The sequence below is a fragment of the Asparagus officinalis genome, chromosome 10, assembly GCF_001876935.1.
Source record: "Asparagus officinalis chromosome 10, Aspof.V1, whole genome shotgun sequence".
Classification (NCBI taxonomy): domain Eukaryota; kingdom Viridiplantae; phylum Streptophyta; class Magnoliopsida; order Asparagales; family Asparagaceae; genus Asparagus; species Asparagus officinalis.
Genome location: NC_033803.1, coordinates 71,355,182 through 71,375,774, shown reverse-complemented (window position 1 = coordinate 71,375,774; position 20,593 = coordinate 71,355,182). Strand labels below are relative to the sequence as shown.

Below are 20,593 nucleotides of genomic sequence, written 5' to 3'. Positions count from 1 at the left end.
AAGGGTTAGTCGAAAAACAACCCCAAACTTCAATTTTGACCCGGGTTTAAAAGAGGCGGTTTGAGTCTAGAAACGGGGGGAGGGGGGCCAATAGAAATCAAAACTTCTGGTTAAAAGTATATGACCTGTGAGATAAACCCTAATGCCTATCAATTGTCCTTTTTTAAAGTAAAAGTTCAAATTGCTTTAACTCATGACAATTTGATTATTAACTATAAAAGCTTTGCTAATCCACGCCGAAGGATTCTAATTTGACACGTATCTGATGATCGTAGACATTTAAGACGCTAGCATGAAGTAATGAGAATCCATTAATTGATTAGAATTACCCCAATTCCTAATTTAATAGGAATCTGATTGTATTGTAGTTGGGCTAAATAGTTTTCAAACCCCAATGGGCGTCTCTAACTCGAGGGTCATACATTTATTCGAATTAAATTAAACAAAAAATCAGTTAAAGATTAGCCAATTAATTAAAAATAATAATGCGCACAGCCCAACATGCCATCTATTCGGCCCATGGCGTTGATGAAACCCAAAAAAAACAACGCATCCAGTCAAAGATCCAATCTTTTAGGGTTTCGCCGACTCCCTCCCACCCGCCCCCATCATCTCTCGCAGGCCTCTGCAGCTGCTTGATCTTCTTCTTCTTCTACCTCCTGTTGAATTTATTTTTATTTTTTAAAAAAAAATTATTTACCATCACCGTTTCTCGGATGATGATCTGGTAGGGTAAGCGTCTCGTTTGATTTCGTTCTCCTTTTCATCCTCGTTTCCCCTCGGCTGTCTGACCTGGGATCACTGCAATCGATCGAGCTGAAGTGGCATTGCTAGAATCAACGAGCCGGTTTCGTTCGAGAATTCGCAGGGATCTCTTGCCCGCCTCGCGAATTCGGCGGAAATCTAAGAGAGGTATCCTCCACGGCCCCTACCCCCACTTCATGATGCGCGATCTGATCGATCTTATTAGATTGGTAATTTGATTCGAAATTATTATTAGCATGGTTAAGCTGTAGCCAATTTGCATGTATTTTTTGAGACAAGTGAGAGGTAAGGGGGTTGTGTGACCGCACGGGTAATCTCCAGGTTTGTTTAAGGGCTTGCCAGGTTTGATAGGTTAAGGTATTTGTTTTGAGCGAGGGAGCGAGTGCGCCTGGTTCTTGGTGGTTGGGGGTTTCTGTGATGAGGGAAAACGCTACTGCGGGTGGGGGGGGATAACTTCAAAAAAACTGAAAAAACAATTGAATAAGCAAAAGATGAATTGTTTTTTTTTCCTCTCCCCTCTTTTCTTCTGATGTCCATTAACTTTCGTATATATTTTTTATATCAAGTAAATTAGGCCTAAAAGCTTACATGACACCCTTAACTTCCATTTATTTCGACCACTTTTGAAAGTGCCAAATGAGCAGAAAGATAAAAAAAAAAGAAAGTGAAGTCACTTATCCACATATGCAGATCTGTCTTCCATTTTCTTTTCTGGTTTGCCAAACAAGACTATGTAGATGGGCTAGCGGGGCCGAGCCGGTCCAGGCTTATGACCTGGCGGTCTGGGCTCACAGGATAGGTCAAGTCCGAGGCAGATGAGGTATGAGCTGCTTCTATGATTCCAGGTCTTGGGATTGGACCCAATTTGGCCACGACTCGCCTAAAAGCGGGTCGGGTTGGGCCGGACCTGTCACGATCATTGGTGTGGCCGTCGCATCAATGTTTTTTTTTTTGATATTCAATTTTCTTTATTTTCCATTCTAAAACTAATTACTTTGTATTCATATTTATAAAATTATATCTAATTTATTTATTTCCCTATTTCAAACTCTTTATTGAAAATGATACATACATGTTGTACTAAGATAACATCACATCCTAAATCGCATGGTGAGAGTGGCAGGATGACTGAAAATGAAGGGCGGGCATGCTGAAAATGGAAAACTGGGGACTTGGGGGTACCTTGTGGAAATAAGCCCAAAGAATTTGAGGGGTAAATAGAGAAGCCAGCCCTTTTTTAGAAGACATGGTTAGATTCAGGGTATAGTCCATAAAAAAGGATGTGGTGTCATTTGAAACTAACTTAAAAGTTATGGATGATTAATTATGATTAACAAAGATTAGATTGGCGGGTCTAGCCTGAGGAAATAAAAGCCAAACATCAAGGAGTTCGAGAAATCACATTTAGCCTTTATTTAAGAAGGCGCGGTGGAGACTCATCAAAATACAACCGGGAGAGCAAAAGAGAATGAAACGATTGGGTAAAGACAATCCAAAAGCAAAAGAAGTGCCAAAGGCAGTAGTTATTCTCCTCAACTATGAAAAAAGTCTATTGATCATCTTAGTTAAACACTCACCTCTCTTGTAGATCCGATCCCAGTCCCTTCATCCATGTCAGCAGTGCACAGATCGCTGCCTTCAACATAGTATATGCAGTTTCCAACATCGTATATGCAGTTTCCCTTTAGTCCCAGATTGCTTGCCGAACACGATACTGAACACGATACTGGCTCCCATGCTTTCTTCTCAAACTCCATCTTGTAAATACCAATGCTAGCTTCTGTTCGGCTCCCCCAGCAACAGATTCCTCATGACGAGAAAAATATCTCCGCAGGATTCAACCATGGAACATATTCCAGGCAAAAGTTTGGGCCTCTCTGCTTCGACGAAAGAGGTTTCAGGGCATGGAGCAGTATGTATGCGAACAAGGTTCTCGCGGAGTGTGATCCCGTAAAATTTTCCATTTAACCCGATCACATTGTTAAGAGCATCGGTTCTCGCGGAGTGTGATCCCGTAAAATTTTCCATTTAACCCGATCACATTGTTAAGAGCATCCTGCTCTGTCCGAGATCATTATTGCTCCATTTAACCCGATCACATTGTTAAGAGCATCCTGCTCTGTCCGAGATCATTATTGCAGTCGTGAGAACTCCAGCTTTGTTCAGACCCTGCTCAGTTTGGATTCCATTTGCAATACGAACGCATGAAACTGTTTTCCGAAGGAAACAAAATACCAACGAGAAATCGGTCGAATTCCTCTCATGAAACTGTTAAAATTACAGAGGAGCATTACAATTTAATATTTTATGGTTGTTCTTACACAATAAGATGTTTGCAAGTAAGTAGTAAGTCAATACTTGAGGCAGATTTTAATAAAAAAATTTCCTAGATTATGACTAATTTCCCAACTACTACAATTAATTCTCGTAGAAATCATGATCGAAGAGAGAGAGAGAAACAAAAAAAGAAACAGATCAGCTGATGCCATGCATACACGACGACTAATGCAATTTACAAACCGATATCTGTTGCAAGATTGAGCCGGAGCTAGTTTTCTAATTGTGATTTCTCAATGTCGTTGTGATTTCTAATAGAATCCTGATTGTATTAATTAGAAAGGCTGCGGGGTTTTTATAAGTTTTGGACCATGATTTTGACTACAATTTGGGATTTCTAGCTAATAGAATCAGGATTAGCTAGGGAGTCTCCGTAATTTTTCTTTTATTAGAACCGGAGGAAAGTTCCAATTAGAATCCTGATCGTATTAGAAGTTGGATTAGTTCTCTCTATATATATATATATATATATATCGAGGGAATTAGTTTTCTTGAGCTTCTGATCGATAATCGATTTTCAAAACTCTGACAGGTATGAAGACCTCGAGCATCGGAAAGCCTTTGACGTCCGGCCTCTCACTCGAGCATGGCCGCCCGTTCGAGTACCCGTCGGGTTCGAGCCGCCCCGTGCTCCGCAACGGGAGGTTCTACCGCCTGGCCAGCGACGGAAGCCTCGCGACGTTCGACCCCTCCCGGGGCGAGTGGCGTGTCCTCGACAGGCCGAGCCCCGTGCACGATGGCGGCGACGTTCTGCGCTGCTCCCTCGTTGAGCGTAACGGGAGACTCACGTCGGTTTTCGTGGAACGGGAGAGCCAGTACGTTAGCGTGTTCAGGCTCGACGAGGAGGAGAACGAGTGGGAGGAGGTGACTTCGTTGGGCGGCGGCGGCCAGGCGCTGATCGTGGGCTATCCAGAGATTCTACTTCGCTCCTCAATCTAAATCTAATGCTCACCGTACCTATTTGCACTCAAAAGAAAAAAAAATCACAACCATCAACTAGATATTAATGGTTGTGATTACGTAACGGTCCCCGCACTATTTTATTCGGTTTATTGGTTAAGCGACGACTATTCTTAATGGCCTATTTGTTTTTTGTACTTTGCTTGTTTGGTTCAAAACAAGAAAATAGCTCATAACTTTATAGAAAATGACAAGATTTGATAGGTTTTTAATTAAATATGGTATGTGTCAGATTTCTGGTGATTTCCTCTCATTTTGAGAGGAAATTGCTTTTTGTAAAATTTGGTAGGTTTTGATATTTTATAGAAAATATTTCTGTAAATTTTTTGTTGAACCAAACACAATTTACAGAACTCTCTGGAAAACTTTTAATTACAAATTTACCATTATCAGATGTTTTGAGAAAAGTTTTCTCAAAAAGTGTGCAACCAAACAGCCCCTAAAACTAAATCATCTTGAAGAAATTATAATCAAATCTGATGTAAAAATATGACCATTTTAGAGGATTAAAATTGCAAACAATTCCCTTGTGTGTTCTCTGGCCTATTTCTAGCTCGCAATCCAATAAGGCTCGATAGCACTTAAAGTACCGTATAGTTCCCTCTACTTTGCACTTGTATATCCTCAATTGTTTTTAGCGGCACTTTATACCTTAAAGTGTTTAAAATTTACACTTTAATACCCTCAATTATGTGGGAATGAGAATTTCCCCAAATTTTTCATACGGCCATCACATGCCAATTTTAGAACACATTTTAGCTCTTAGTAATCGTTAAATTCACCATTAAACCTATCGAAATTCCATTTAACGTTAGAATTAGAGTAGGTTTAAAATGAATTAACGCTAGCAAAAATTAAGGCTTAAAAGCTTCTATAATTAGTATGTGGGTTCGAATAAGAAATTCCAGGGAGAATTTCTAGGAGGGTATTTAAGTGCAAATTGTAAAACGTTTTACGGCATATAAGTGCTACCTGGAGCAAAAGTAAAGCTACATAAGTGCAGCTGAAGAAACTGTTGGGAATTTAAGTGCAATTAAGCCTAGAAAAAGATCACGGCCCAACATACATTCACAAAGCCCATTAGAGCTACAAAGCCCAAATATGTAGCATGCACCCTAGAAAAATTGACCTTGGAGTTTAATTTACTCTGCTAAAACTAAAATTAAAAAAGGGTTTAGTGAAAAACAACCCCCAACTCAATTTTGACCCGGGGTTTAAAGAGGCGGTTTGAGTCTAGAAACGGGGGGAGGGGGGCAAATAGAAAATCAAAATTCTGGATTAAAAATATGAACACCGGTGAGATAAACCCTAATCCCTATCAATGTCCTTTTTCTTAAATTAAAAGTTCAAATTTCTTTAACTCATACAATTTGATTATAACTTAAAAGCTTTGTAGTCCACGCAAGGATTTCTAATTTGACAAGTATCTGATGATCGTAGACATTTAAGACGCTACATGAAGTAATTGAGAATCCTTAATTGATTAGAATTACCCAATTCCTAATTTAATAGGAATCGTGATTGTATTGCTAGTTGGGTCTAAATAGTTTTCAAACCCCAACGGGGTTTCTCAAGCTCGAGCATACATTTATTCGAGTTAAATAAAAAAAAAAATCATAAAATTATGCATCTAATTAAAAATAATAATGGCACCAGCCCAACATGCATCTATTCGGCCCATGGGTTGATGGAAATCCAAAAAACTGTGATATTTTTCTTTTTAATTTCCCACCTGGGCCCCACATCCACGGAGTACGGAACAAAAAACAAAAAAACAAAGCATCAATCAAAGATCCAATCTTTAGGGTTTTCCCGACTCCCCTCCCCCCGCCCCCATCATCTCTTCGCAGCCTCTGATCTGCTGATCTTCTTCTTCTTCTACCTCTGTTGAATTTTATTTTATTTTTTTTAAAAAAAATTATTTAACCATCACCGTTATCTCGGGATGATGATCTGGTAGGGTAAGCGTCTCGTTGATTTCGTTCTCCTTTTCATCCTCCGTTTCCCCCTCGGCTGTCTGACCTGGGATCTCTGCCAATCGATCGAGCTGAAGTGGATTGCTAGATCAACGAGCTCGGTTTCGTTCGAGGAATTCGCAGGAGATCTCTGCCCCCCCTCTCCGCGAATTCGATGCGGATCTAAGAGAGGTAACCTCCACGGCCCCTACCCCCATCATGAAGCTCGATTTGATCGATCTTATTAGATGGTAATTGATTCGAAATTATTTATTAGATGGTTAAGCTTGGCTTTTGATTAGCTTCTTGTTAGATGATGCTGTTTTGAAGATGGGCGCATGCCCAATTTCTCATGTATTTTTCGACAAGTTGAGAGGTAAGTGGGGTTTGTGACCGCCACGGGTAATCTCCAGTTTGTTGAGGGCTTGCCAGGGTTTGATAGGTTAAGGGTGATTTGTTTTGAGGAGGGAAGCGAGTGCGGGGTTCTTGGTGGTTGGGGGTTCTGTGATGAGGGAAACGCTTGGGGGGGGNTTTTCTTTATTTTTCCACTTCAAACTATATTAACTTTGTATTCATATTTATAAAATTATATCTAATTTATTTATTTCCTATTTCAAACTCTTTATTGAAAATGATACATACATGTTGTACTAAGATAAACATCACATCCTAAATCGATGTGAGAGGTGGGAGGGATGACTGAAATGAAGGGCGGGCATGAAACTAACTTAAAAGTTTGGATGATTTATATATGATTAACAAAGATTGGATTGGGGGTCTAGCGTGAGAAATAAAAGCCAAATACCCAAGAGTTCAGAGAATCACATTTAGCTTTTTAGAAGGGCTGAGAACTCCATCAAAAATACAACCGGAGAGCAAAAGAGAATGAAACGATGGGTAAAGACAAATCCAAATATATAGATATATATATATATATATATATATATATATATAAGTTATGATCTTAAGTTTTTATCATCAATAGATCTGTCTGACATTTGTCCTCCAATCCAAACCCTTCCCCATTTTATTATATTTCTTTTTTCTAATTCACTTCTTCAATCCAAAAACCATGAGTTAAAGGGTCATTTTGGTATCTAGTTCAAGAACGAACCATCTTCCAATATTTACTCTTATGTAGAATAATATCTGTGTGTATATTCCATGTGTAAGTATATGTATCTTCAGTGCTTGAAAGATGAGTCAATCCTGATGTGAAGCTTGGCAGCGTCAATTAGGACTTGGCTAAGTAGTTAAAATATGAGGTATGATTTGGATTCAGATTGATGCACGCCAAGTGTTTGATGAAATGAGTGGAAAAAGGAAATAGACTGCGTTAAACAAACATTTGATGACCTAACTCATACCTCATATTGGTCATGGTTCAGGCTTCTTAAGGTTCTAGTGTGCTCCCGCATAGAGCAAGATCTCCCTGAGGGAGTTGAAGGACTCCCCACAAAACTTGTAAAAAAACTAGATCGGATCTACAAGAATGAGGTGAGTGATTAACTGAGAATGATCAAAGAGACTTTTTTCATAGGTTGATGAGAATAAACTTACTGCTCTTTGGCACCTTCTTTTGCTTTTGGATTTTGTCTTTACCCATCGTTTCCTTCTCTTTTGATCTCCGATTGTATTTTCGATGGAGTTCTCAGCCCTTCTAAAAAGCTAAATGCGATTCTCTGAGCTTTTGGGTGTTTGACTTTTATTTTTCACGCTAGACCCTCAATCCAATCTTTGTTAATCATATATAAATCCTCCAACTTTTAAGTTAGTTCCAAATCAAACCACATCTTTTTCAATCTACACCCTTGAATCTACCATGTATTCCTAAAACAAGGGCTGCTTCGATATTTACCCCTCAAATCTTTGTTTATTACCAAAGGCACCCTCAAGTCTCAAGTTTTCATTTCAGCATGCCCGCCCTTCACTGAAAACTGACCCGCTATACTGACTAAACTAACCTTTTGTAGCTAATTAGTTATAAACACCATGTTAATTGACCGCCGTCCCCCTAAAAAAAATCAATCTGGCGATATTCTCTCTTAAAAACCTGATGACCAGACCCAAGACCTGTTCCAAGCTCTCCTGCCATTCTTCTACCCCACTTAATTCTTCTCCCGTGCCTGCATCATGTTTGAAGCATCATTGGTGCCCAAGTGTTTGTAGGAATGCCTCAACGGGATAATAGCAAGCGTGCAGCATGTTCGCTGCTGTGTTTCATATTGTTACCAATTTGTTTGTCAAAATGCATCGATGAAGCAGAGCGGTGTGCTTTTCAGCTGTCCATGTAGAATACTATCACCCTTACCATATTACAGCAGACCATACGAAACGCAACCAGGGTTATTTGGGGATGAAGATAGTATGAGCTTGTGATCCCTGCGGCCCTCACTATCTTCAAGATTCAGATAAGTTTGCAGGGCTCAGCAAGAAACAACAGGGGGAGAGTCTTGGCCGTGCGCGAGAACCCATCCTAGCGGAGATGGCCAGCAAATTCTCTACATTTTCAATTTCAGGCACATCTCTAACAGAGAATCCACTCCCATTCAAGCCGACAGTAGTTTGTGAGCATTTGTCATCTTCCTCATGGTAGGAGACGAGGCTCGGACCTGACATCGATTCTTTCGTCTCTTCCATCGGACTTCCTGTGACAATCAGTGCTTTTTTTCCTTTGATTTTTTTTTTCAATTTTTTACATGTTAAACATAAATTTAAGTGCAAGAGGTAGTTATTCCTCTTTGTGTTAGAGGTGTATCTGCACATAGCTCTTTGTTGTATCCTAAAACTTAGTCATCTTGAAGAAATTATAATCAACTCTGATGTAAATAGATGACCATTTAAGACGATTAAAATTGTGAACCATAGATGGCCATTTGAGAGGATTAAAATTGCGAACAACTCCCTTGTGTGTTCTCTTGTTTCTAGCCCGCAATCTAATAAGGCTTAATTGCACTTAAGTACCAAATAGTTCCCTCTATACTTTGCACTTGTATACCCTCAACTGTTTTTAGCGGCACTCCATACCTTAAAGTTTTTAAAATTTATACTTTAATACCCTCAATTATGTGGGAATGAGAATTTCCCCCAATTTTCCATACGGCGATCACATGCTAATTTTAGAACACATTTTAACTCTTAATAATCGTTAAATTTACCATTAAACCTATCAAAATTATATTTAACATTAGAATTAGAGTAGGTTTAAAAAGGATAACGTTATCTCCAACAGTAAAATTAGTTACCTAACCTAATGAGGCTTAATTGCACTTAATTACCCTATAGTAACCTCCACTTTACCCTATAGTAAATTATATTTAACAAGTTATCTCTTCCACCTAACCAACCGATTTTGACACGGAGGATGGTTGACAACTCACCCGGGAGCGGAGATGTAGTCAACCACGCAGGGGGGAAAACAATTGATCAAACACGGATTGAAAACATTAGACAGAATAACGGGGTAGGGGCTAATGTAGAATAAGTAATAGTATTTGAGGGACTAAATAGCAATATAATGTTAATTAAATGAGAAAATTTGCTTGGAGGAACCAAAAAAAGTTGGCCTATGCATCCCCCTCTCCAGCCCCAAAATCATAACCTCCAAGCCCTTAAATTGAAACATAAGTGTAACCAACCCCCAAACAGTGTAGAGGCCCACTGCCTAAGAAATTCTTTCCCAATTTAAAACTCAATCTCTTTCCTCCTCAAGCTGACCCTAATCTGGCCCATGACCCCCCCTCCCCCACCATCGCCGACATATGTGGTTATAAGTATTATTATGTAGAAGAATACTATATATAAGTATTTATAAGTATATATAATATAGTTATAAGTATTGTTATATATAAATATATTATATCTAAATATATATACGTATACCATATAATTACATGAGTATACTTATATCAGTATAATATAAGTATATAAAAATACATACATATGTAGAAAAAATGTATATGAGCTGACGTCCCATTTTGCACGAGCTGTCCATTATTTGTAAGCTTCGAATTAATCTCACAGTATTTTTTTCATAGCGGGGAGGATCCAAATTCTTTAAATAAGAAAATAGTGAGCTAATTATAAAAAAAAAGAAAACGAGTTTTTACATAGCTTAACCAGCTACGTAGCATTTTTACCTAAAAAATTAGGTACGTAATTTACTTCATTAATGATTCACTTGCAGTTGTTTCAATCACTGTGCTAAAACAAAAAAATAATAGGGGTTTTCTGAAAAAATAACACTACAGTCCAAAACTTGCTCAGCTCGGAACGCTATGACTAAAAGGCGGTACGAGTCGAAGGGGAAGGGGGGGAAAAGAATCAAAAACCTCGGAAATAAAAAAAAGGAGAGGAAAAAAAAACCCTAGTTTTTATCCAAAATCGAAGAATGCGGTGATCTTGTTTCCCCATTTCCAATAAAAATTGCCGCCATGGATTCGACCGACGGATTCAGCGCTTCCCCTCCGAATCGATCCCCAGGCAGAGGTGATTAGACCTAATCGTTGCAATCTTCCGTAATTATTCCTGTTGTGATGAAAATTTTTCTCTAGTTTTAGTTGCGATTTAGTGTTATTATTGTGTTTGCGTTTGGTGTCGGTTGAATCTAAATCGAGTTATGGTTGTTGCTCTAGAATTGGAGAATCTATGAAGTCGAAATCTAAATGTATAAGTTCAGAGTTTCACCTTAAATTAATTTTTTCCCCATTAATTAGTAGGAACTTTGAACTCCAGAAGTTTCATAAACATTAATGAAAAAAATAAAAACAAAAAACTGTTCATGTTGGCTGGTTTCCTAAGTAGTGCCTTGAAATCTCATTGGTAAGGGTGGGGAGGTACAATGACGAGCCATAACAAATTTGATGGGTGTATGACTTAAGTTGAAGAACTTAAGCTGTTGCATCGACTAGCCAAATTGTGGTAAGAATACCGAAAAAAGCATGTGGGAAACCTCAAGGAGGTTATGGCTTATAGTATTGAGGTTGTGGAGGATTTGAAGAGATTACTTGGGACCACCCCTCGGAATACAAGGAGATTGATGTCCATCGTAGACATGCGACTAGAGGATCCCCGAGGATGCTTAGTTGATTTTCTGCGCCTTCCTCTTTTATCATGACTTCCTCTTTGATTATTGTTGTTTGTTGCTTATGTATGGCTTTGATTGGTGTCCATGTTGTGGCTTTTGGTTCATTGGTTATTTGGATTTTGTTACTTTATAACTCCTTCTGAGATCAATCCTGGAGAAAAATGAAAACCTGCCAAGTCTAAACTGTATATTTAAGGCCGTTTTCTTTATTAACATTAGCTTCCGTTTGCTGCTCATTCGTCACCCAATTCTTGACAAAGTGTGATGTGTTGATTCATCTGCTCATATGTCGTGAGTGCTTTTTCCCCAGATGATAATGAAAATTCGACTTACATTAAGATCCTGGTTTCAAATATGGATGCTGGTTGTATAATTGGAAGGGGTGGCTCAACTATTACAGAATTTCAGGCACTGTCTGGAGCTCGTATTCAGCTCTCACGCAACAACGAGTTCTTTCCAGGAACATCGGAGAGAATAATCATGGTCTCTGGTATTATTGATGATGTTATGAAGGCAACTGAACTCATCCTTGAGAAATTATTGAATGAGGTTTTGTTAGTCGAACATTTTATTATCTATGTATGCCAACGCCCTATTTTTTTAAGTTGTGAATGAACTTCCTTTTCATTGGTATATGCAGGCAGGGGAAACTAGTGATGCTGAGATTATATCAAAAGTGAGGCTTGTTGTTCCTAACAACTCGTGTGGTGGGATAATTGGGAAAGGAGGATCGATCATTAAGTATTAACATTTCCCATTATTTAAATTTTTTAGTGCAATTGACGCAACCTTATGTTTGTTGTCCTATTGAGAGTTACATATCTTTCTGCAATTTGCTTAATGTCTGAAGCTGATAGTATGTAATTGTTATACTAATAGTTTTCCCTGCTTCTAAATGTCACATTTATCATTTTTGTCGCAACTCACTTTTAGTCATTTCATTGACCTCATCTTATGCGTAGTTTTGCTAACTTGAAAGTTCAATGGAAAACAAATTCCCGGTGAGATAGTATGAGAGATATACTTGTAAGATTCAGTTTTCTATGAGATTGCATGTAAAAACTAACGCTGATAGAGGTTCCTCAGGCATGAGAATCAAAGTTTTTTTAAATTAAAGCACATAGTTTCTTCTGATATGTATATATATGTTTGTGTGTCCGTTTAGTCTGTGTGTATGTATTTATGCATGAATTTATACGAATTATACACATGCCTTCACATGCCTAAATAGATATGTATGAATTATACACATATGCATGTACATGCCTAAATAGATATGTAATTAAATATGCACCTATCCATATGCATATTTGTGCGGATATATAGGCATTTATAAGAGGAGAGATAGAGGAAATATGATTTTTTTGAAGGTTTTTAGGCACTACATATTACATTCTTACAGGGTTCCCATTATTTCCTTTCTCTTTGTTGTGTGACACTTGGAGCGAAGAACATGAATAAATATATCACAAATTCTTGTGAAGGGGCTTAAAGCATGTAATCACATAGAAAATTTTGATATAAACCTTTGCTATTGTTGATAAAACCTTTGCTGTTGTTGTTGTTTTCTTTGTTTGTGCCAAAGAATTTCTTTGTTTGTGCCATAAATTTATATCAGATATGTAAAGTTACAGCATTGCATTTCATGTGATTGAGAGACGTAATTGAATGAGTCGGATGCTTTAACAAATTTAGCTTTTATCTTTACGTAATTGAGTTTGTTTAATGAATCTAGCTTTTATTTCCACAGTAGGATATTTTACTTAACTTTGTTTTAATGAAGTTACTGTATTAGTACTTGCTGGTAATTGTTGATATATCAAGATCATACCTGATGCAGGTCATTTATTGAAGAATCACACGCTGGGATCAAAATATCACCTCAGGATAGTAACTTTTTTGGACTGAATGATAGACTAGTCACAATAACAGGGACTTTAGAGGAATGTATGTATGCAATTGATCTAATCATGTCAAAGTTAATGGAAGACGCTCATTATTCATTATCGGCAGCTAGTCTATATCCCTATGCAGGTATGTGGCACTGTGTTATATATTCATCGATAATATTCCAGATTCCTGTACTGCAAACATTATATTATCTATGGCACAGGTCCAATCATATTTCATTAGAATTTTCATAAGAAAGATATATGTGATTCTCAATTACAATTTTCAGCTTGAACAGCAGTAAGATGATAACTACTTCCAAAGAAACATAGTGTTTATGTCCATCTATGGTTCTCTGGTACCAGTGAGAAGTTAATATATTAGATTTCAAAGATTCATGTCCCTTGTGGATTTGATTCTTTATTAGCTGAAATATGGATCGATTTAACTTTTAAGAGTTAAATAAAAGATTAAAGTAAGAAGTCTCTTGTAGCTTTCAGGGTTTGAGCATGTTCTTCTTTTGCAGTAGTTGTACATATTATCCTATTTCAGCTTAGAAAATTGTGGTATTATAAAAGGATTTGCTATTCAATGCATGGCCCTTCCATTTTTGTAAAGCTAAGAGATACTAGAGTATGTTTGGCAACTTACTTGTTTCTCCTTATAAGTAGTGTTTTTACTTTTAAGGTGCCAATTTGATGTTTGATAAGGGTTACTTATTTTTCTTATTTGTTACTTATAAGTAGGGGAAAAAAGTTGGGATTTTCCAACTTATTTTTTCTCTACTTATAAGGAACTTTCCTTATTCTGGCCAAAAGATAAAAGTACCCTCCTATTCCCTTTGCTTAGTTCAATAATTTCTTATAAAGTGATTAATATTATTAATTAATTAATTTACTTATTAATAATTTATTAATAATTATTTATTTATAATTTATTAATAACTATTTTTTAATAATTAATAATTTATTAATAATTAATGAGTTTATTACCTATTAGTAATTATTATTGTATTTGTATGATATTAATTAATCTCAAAATTACTTATTAATAATCACAAATAGTGTAATATATGAAAAATATTTTTATAAAATATATTTCTTACTATGTGATAACTAATTTTTATATATTAATTAAATATTTTTATTAATAATAATATTTTATTAATATGAAATTAGTTAATTAATCACAATATTAGTAATTAATAATCACAAATAATGTATTATATACAAATATTTTAATCAAATATATTTATTGTTATAATTAATTAATTATTTTAATAATAATAATATCTTACTAATATGAATTTAATTAATAAATATCAAGATTAGTAATTAATAATCACAAATAATGTAATATATAAAAATATTTTAATCAAATATATTTCTTATTATGAGATAACTAATTTTTGATTAATTAATTAATTTTATTAATAATAATATTTCATTACAATGAAATTAATTAACTAATATCAATATTTAATAATCATAATTCATTTGAAATAATTAAATTTAAATTAATTAATTTTTTAAATAAGTAAAATTTTTAATATTATTAATTATCTGGTTAATATAAAATGAAGTCATTAGTCACAATATGGAGTTACAACAATATGTTCTTTTTAGTCATATGACATTTAACACAGCTCTATAAGTTATTAGTATCAAACATGTAACTACTTGTATATCCTTATAAGTTAAAAGGGTTTACCAAACAACTTTCTTATTTTCTTACATACTTATAAGGAGTTTTGAGAATAAGTAATAAGTAACTTATAAGGATTCAAAAAATTAGTAGCAGCCGAACATGCTCTAGGATTAGAAGGCAGATTATGCATTGTCTAAAGATATAGTGGCAGCCTGCGCAAATTATTAGGTAGTGGACTGAGTTTATATTGGCAGGATATATAGTTTCCCAGGGGATATAGATATGGATACTTCTAGTTCTGTGCACTAGTTCAGAACTTTCTTTTTATTGTCTCCCTGACATGCAATACATGCTTTCTGTGATAACTCAGTGACTTCAATTTTTTTTGCCTGCAACTTTGTATTGTTTTTATTTTTTTATTCATTCTAGATAGATAGAGCATAGCTTTATTCCCTTCTTGCGGATTCCATTTTTTATGTGATGGATTTATTAAAAGATTCATGGTTATGTAGGTGTCTGATGTGGTGCGTCTTTGTGAGCTAACTTTGTATATTATTTCTTTCTTTTGTCTACTTTTTGACATTACCCTTTTCATATGTGAGTTGCAAAATGACTTGAAAAGTTTATCTGTTAGGAACTGATTAATATGATAAATTCTTTCTGTTGAAAGTGCCATGAATTTATATCTCAGCTAGAGTGCAAATTCATGTAATTTGAACCTTTCTCTTAGGTTACTTCATGTCATATGGTAAATAATAGTCGGAATATGGTTACTGATGTTTTCTGCTTTATTTTGTGTGCTTAGGCCTTATCCTTAATGGAGGTCATGGTACTCCATTGGGCTATACTGTTCCTTCAGTGCCATACAGCAGAGCGAATTATGTGCCTAATGGTGTTGGAAAGTACCGTAGCAATAAGGTCAAGTTTAATTTAATATTTATTATGACAGCAATTGTTTCTTCTAGTCTGTTACAGATTTCTTTTAATTAATTAAATTATCATCATCATCATCATCATCATCATCATTATTATTGCATATGAAAAATGCATGCACATTGCTCATTGAATCAGTTTTAGTTCCTGTTTTCATGTAATGACAATATAAAATAGTTAGGAATTAAGCTGACTTCTTCTTCAAGTAGCTCCAATCTTTTTCAGAGGATAGAGAACTCCTGATGCCACCTGGTCATTATAAGGAGCATATGCATTTTCGACACTTTGAAAATGCTTGTACTCCTTGTGATTGGTCCAAGATTCTAGATAAATTTTATTTTATACAAACTTTAGAGACCGCTGGATGTTACAAACATGAATGACATTTGGTTTTCTTGACCGCTGGATGTTACAAACATGAATGACATTTGGTTTTCTTGAGGAGTATTAGTGTTGGCAATTTTATTGATTAGTCAAATTTCTCTGTCAGGGCATGATGCCACCTCTGATTTCGACAAGGTCATCTCCTGGGGGTTCTGAAGGCGAAGGAATTTCTGTGACAATTGGTGTCGCAGATGAACATATAGGTTTTGTTCTCGGTCGAGGGGGGAGAACTATTATGGAGATTATTCAGGTTTGTATTGTGATTACCGGTTTTCAGTCTGCTCTCGTATACGATATAGTCTAAAGCTTCAACAGATTTGACTAGAAGAATTTGTGAGATATGTAACTAGAGACATATGCAATGCTTTATCTAATAAAGAGTTTTTACATGAAAACTGCCTTAAGTTTTATCCAAATTGATACTTACTACCTTCCTCTTTTGTTTTTTAATCAAAGCCACTTTACTTGCATACATGTTTGCAATGTCATGCCAAATCGATTTTTCAGCTCAAAAAAGAGACAAACTTCTAACAATATCCTCACCCAAGCATGTGCAAAACATTTATGTCCCAATTAATTATAAAAAATTAGGGTTTTTTAATAATAGTCTCCCAAAGCTTTCATATTTTGATAGTAACCCCCAAAATCTATCATATTTTGAAATTAGTCCCCCAAATCGATGTCGTCCTCACCAGAGAGGGTTATGGGAGGCCGATATCATCAATCTTTTGCTCCTTAGCTAGGTTTTCCGGGGGGGGGGGGGGATTGGATTAGAGGGCAAGAGGGAGACAAGATTAAGGGGAGGTGAGGTTAGGGTTTGGGGGAGGATTGAGGGAGGGTTTTCTTCGATTGGACGGCAAGAGGGAGGGAGGATTGAGGGGAGGTAAGGTTAGGATTTGGAATTGGGAATTATAGTCTGGGGATTGGGCTAGGGTTTGGGGAATGGGTCTGGGAATCCATGGCTATTTTTTTGTGAGAGAGAGAAAGAGAGAGAAGGGTGGGGGGAGACTTTTTTTTCTTTTTGTGTGTGTGCGTGCTAATTGCAAAATGTGAAATATTTTGAAGGCTAATATCTGAAAAAACCCTTAAGTTTATAATTAGTTAGCACACACGTGCTTTGCACGTTCTTTAGGTTGGGAGTAAAATGGAAAGTTCACGCCTCTTTTGAGTTGAAAAATCGATTTGGCGTAGCATTGCAAACATGTAGGCAAGTAAAAGTGGTTTTGATAAATAAAAAAAAGGTAAGGTGGTAAGTATCAATTTGGACAAAAGTGAAGATGGTTTTCATGTAAAAACCCTATAATAAAACACCCTCTCACCATATTATTTAACTATTGATTTTCCTTAATGTTTCAATTGTAAAAAAGGATATGTGTACTTTCCAAGATATAAAATTTTGCATGTGTAACATTGTCCCATCAAAGTTAGTGCAGTTCAACAATATCATTATCACTTTTTTGGACAATTGGTTCCCTTATCAATTATCAATATATATGTGAAGGAATTTACGAGTTTTGACATCATAATTCTTCTGTGTGCTAAAGGTCCCATACTTTCATAAACCAATCACTCTTCTGTTCTTTAATATATTTGTGGATGAAATATACGGATTCAACATTGTACAATATGATAAAGATATCTTATCAGACATGTTATGTCATATAACATATGCAAAGGAGTATACCCGCTTTCTCATTAAATCCTCTATATCACATTTGCCTACTCAGTTTGTATGGAGAAACCGCAATGTATCCTTCTATCACAGTATAAAAACACCATGGTGGACCTGAATATGCTTGAAAGCCAAAGCCAGTTTATAAATTTTGGGTTCTGAAAAGCTTGTAGGCCCCCATACTCCTTAAAACCTGCTTGAACTCCAAAGGCTCTTCTTATGTGAAGGTACTTGCAGGCTTGCAGCAATCATCCAAGATTCGGGTTTGGATACAACTCAATGTTTCAAAAATCCACCTGATGCAATGCAACCTACAACCAACAATATAGATTCTCTGTAGCTAAGTTCAGTACGTATGTGGTATATTGACTGATAAGATTTTGATATTAGATGGAGCCGCTATGAAAAATTAACTTGTAGGGTTTGAGTCCAAACATAATTTGATAAAACAGTATAATTCTGGTTCTAGTTGCTGACTTCTTATGCTCATAATTCATAAAATTAATTCAGCTGTGTTTTGGCGTATCTGAATTTGGTTCCTTTTGACCCAGGAAAACACGCTAGGCACCTAAGTTGTTCATTACACTATTGCTAGTACAATATTGTAATGGACTTCCGCAAAGAGAATCATAGATGAAGCCCACACCTTCTTCTGATTAACTTGGATATTTTGATTCTGTCGGCTAGTTTTAAGTTAGTAGGCTTATCTTGGTTCATAAATTGTGCTTCTGAATTTATCAGTGTCATTTTTTACTGATTGGATAGGCCACTGAATTATGCGTAATTTCCGTAATAGTACCCATAGTCGTTCCGTTTTTTTTCTCCTTTTTATTGGAAAGGGGTGGGTTATTCATTGTGCAGATTAGTGGAGCCAGAATCAAGATATCAGACAGAAATGATTTCATGCCAGGCACATCTAATAGGTAAACATACAGTGCTCTTGCACAGAGTCGATATTTCCAGCAATGCCCATATTTTCTCATCAATATAATGGCTATCAAACAGGAAAGTGACAATTACAGGATCACATGAAGCTGTTAATGCTGCTGAAGACATGATTAGGAACAAGGTCTCATCAATTTCAGAGGGTTGATGACGTTCATATCACCACTAGCCTGACTTTTGCTAAAACTGCCATTGACTGATGAAAGTTGACTGTGCTTGCTATTTAATTTCTCTGCTAACATCGGACTCGAAAAAGAAGGGATAGTTTCAGAATATGAGAATTTGAAATGGTCAGTTGGAAAAATTATATGTATATATATATACACACACACGCACATACACACACATACTTATGTTGCAAGGTTTTACTATATGGAACTCGATAGTTTTAGTTTCTTTCGTAACGTAAGAGAGTAAACACTTATAGTTTAGTGACATATCCAGCGTTATCATTCTGTTTGACATTTCAGCATATGTTCATAATACCACAAACCTGAATGCAGCGAATGTACGGCATGCAATCATTGTATTGCCGTAGCAGAAAATTGTGACTAATTTGGTTACATCACTCTAAACAGTATAAAATTAGAAACGCGTATTATCATCTGCCTTATCAATGATGTCGGCTCTTCAACAGCTCTAATCTCTTGTCCTGAGCTTCTCGACGACTGATATGTACGAAACAGAGCATGGGAATTGTGCTTTGATCGAATTTAGATTGTGTTGTGATCAAATTTGATATGGTTGACGTATATTTAGTGAATCCTAGCCATGGACCGATACGCGCTCATTAGCAAACCTTTCTGCCTTGCGTTGAGCTAAGGATCCAAAGTTCTTAAATCACCGAAACAAATAGGTGAAGTATTGCTTCACAACTAAGGAAAGGGAGACGATCAAAAAATTTGTAGCTATGGCGACATGAACATTTTAGTGAACAGAAAGAGAGGAGAAATTAATATTTTATTTTAATCAACTATATACTCTAGTTTTCATGGCCAGATATCAAAGTTTCGAGGCTCTATGATCGTAAAATGGCTGATGAGTATTTATTTTACAAGTGTAAAGCAGAGAAGCAAAATTTGGAAAATAAATGCAAAAAGAAGAAAAAAGGGAGAATCTTATACGTTCGCTAGAGGAAGGGCTTGAACCTTCGACCTTGTGGTTAACAGCCACACGCTCTAACCAACTGAGCTACTCCAGCTGTCGGATTGCTTTACTGGAACATTTTATTTATACTATAGAACATTAGAACATGACGATATACTTTAATTCCAATAGTAAGAATGTTTCTATATTCTAGGAAATTCATTGCTATCCAAACATATATATATGCCTTCAGTTCAAAATTGCCCGTGTCCGCTGTCGAGCTCATGTATACCTCCATCCACAGGCAAACAGCTCACGAGGTAATAAGAAATTTGGTGCTTGACATCTTTTCTAATTTCACAAGGTCTCAAAATTTTCAAGGTAATTCCTATATAAAATGCTTAGGGAAACAGTGTACATACTGAAGAGAAATGGAAGCATTGTGAATCCTTCAATCCATTCTCCAAAACGGCGACAAGTATGCATAAAGAGTTGATAAATTATGTACTTCTCTATGATTCTCAGAAGTTCTTTGCAAATTTTGTAATAAACTGATGAAATATAAGCCCTTTGCTAGCAATTGTGATTAACATGAACAAGGCACAATAAAATTGGTGAGGACTAATCCTATTTTTGATTGAGCTTGTAATCAGGTCATGGCCGCACTTTGTATACAATTGTGATAAATAGAAAAGCAAAATTAAGTGAATACTGGTTGTTTTTCAAGGGTCAATTGCAGACAGAACACCTGTAGTATCTCCGAATTGAACTCACTACCCTTGTAGTTATTTTGTTGTAGATAGGCCCCTAAAATGATTTTTTTTTGAATCTCTAAGGGGGTGTATGTACAACAACAGATTTTCACTCAAATTTTCACTTCAATTTTGTGTGTCATTTTTGTTTCTTGGATTTATGTAGACTCTTGGTTGAAAC

The 20,593-nt window shown here is 36.1% G+C and overlaps 1 protein-coding gene and 1 non-coding gene across 3 annotated transcripts; one reads left to right on the top strand and one right to left on the bottom strand.

The window, feature by feature from the left end:
* On the top strand, positions 6,189–18,978 carry LOC109826377 (protein BTR1-like). 2 transcript variants are annotated; one of them, XM_020393411.1, is made up of 8 exons: positions 6,189–6,209; positions 11,414–11,652; positions 11,744–11,844; positions 12,944–13,137; positions 15,446–15,558; positions 16,064–16,207; positions 18,491–18,552; positions 18,635–18,978. In XM_020393411.1, exons 2-8 carry the CDS (start codon positions 11,458–11,460, stop codon positions 18,720–18,722), a joined length of 897 nt encoding a protein of 298 aa, XP_020249000.1. In that variant the 5' UTR covers positions 6,189–6,209; positions 11,414–11,457; the 3' UTR covers positions 18,723–18,978. The 2 variants fall into 2 exon arrangements, with proteins under 2 accessions (XP_020249000.1, XP_020248999.1); XM_020393410.1 differs by lacking the exon at positions 6,189–6,209 and adding an exon at positions 10,319–10,505.
* Positions 19,702–19,775, bottom strand: TRNAN-GUU. Its single transcript has one exon. It is a non-coding gene; the product is annotated as a tRNA-Asn (tRNA).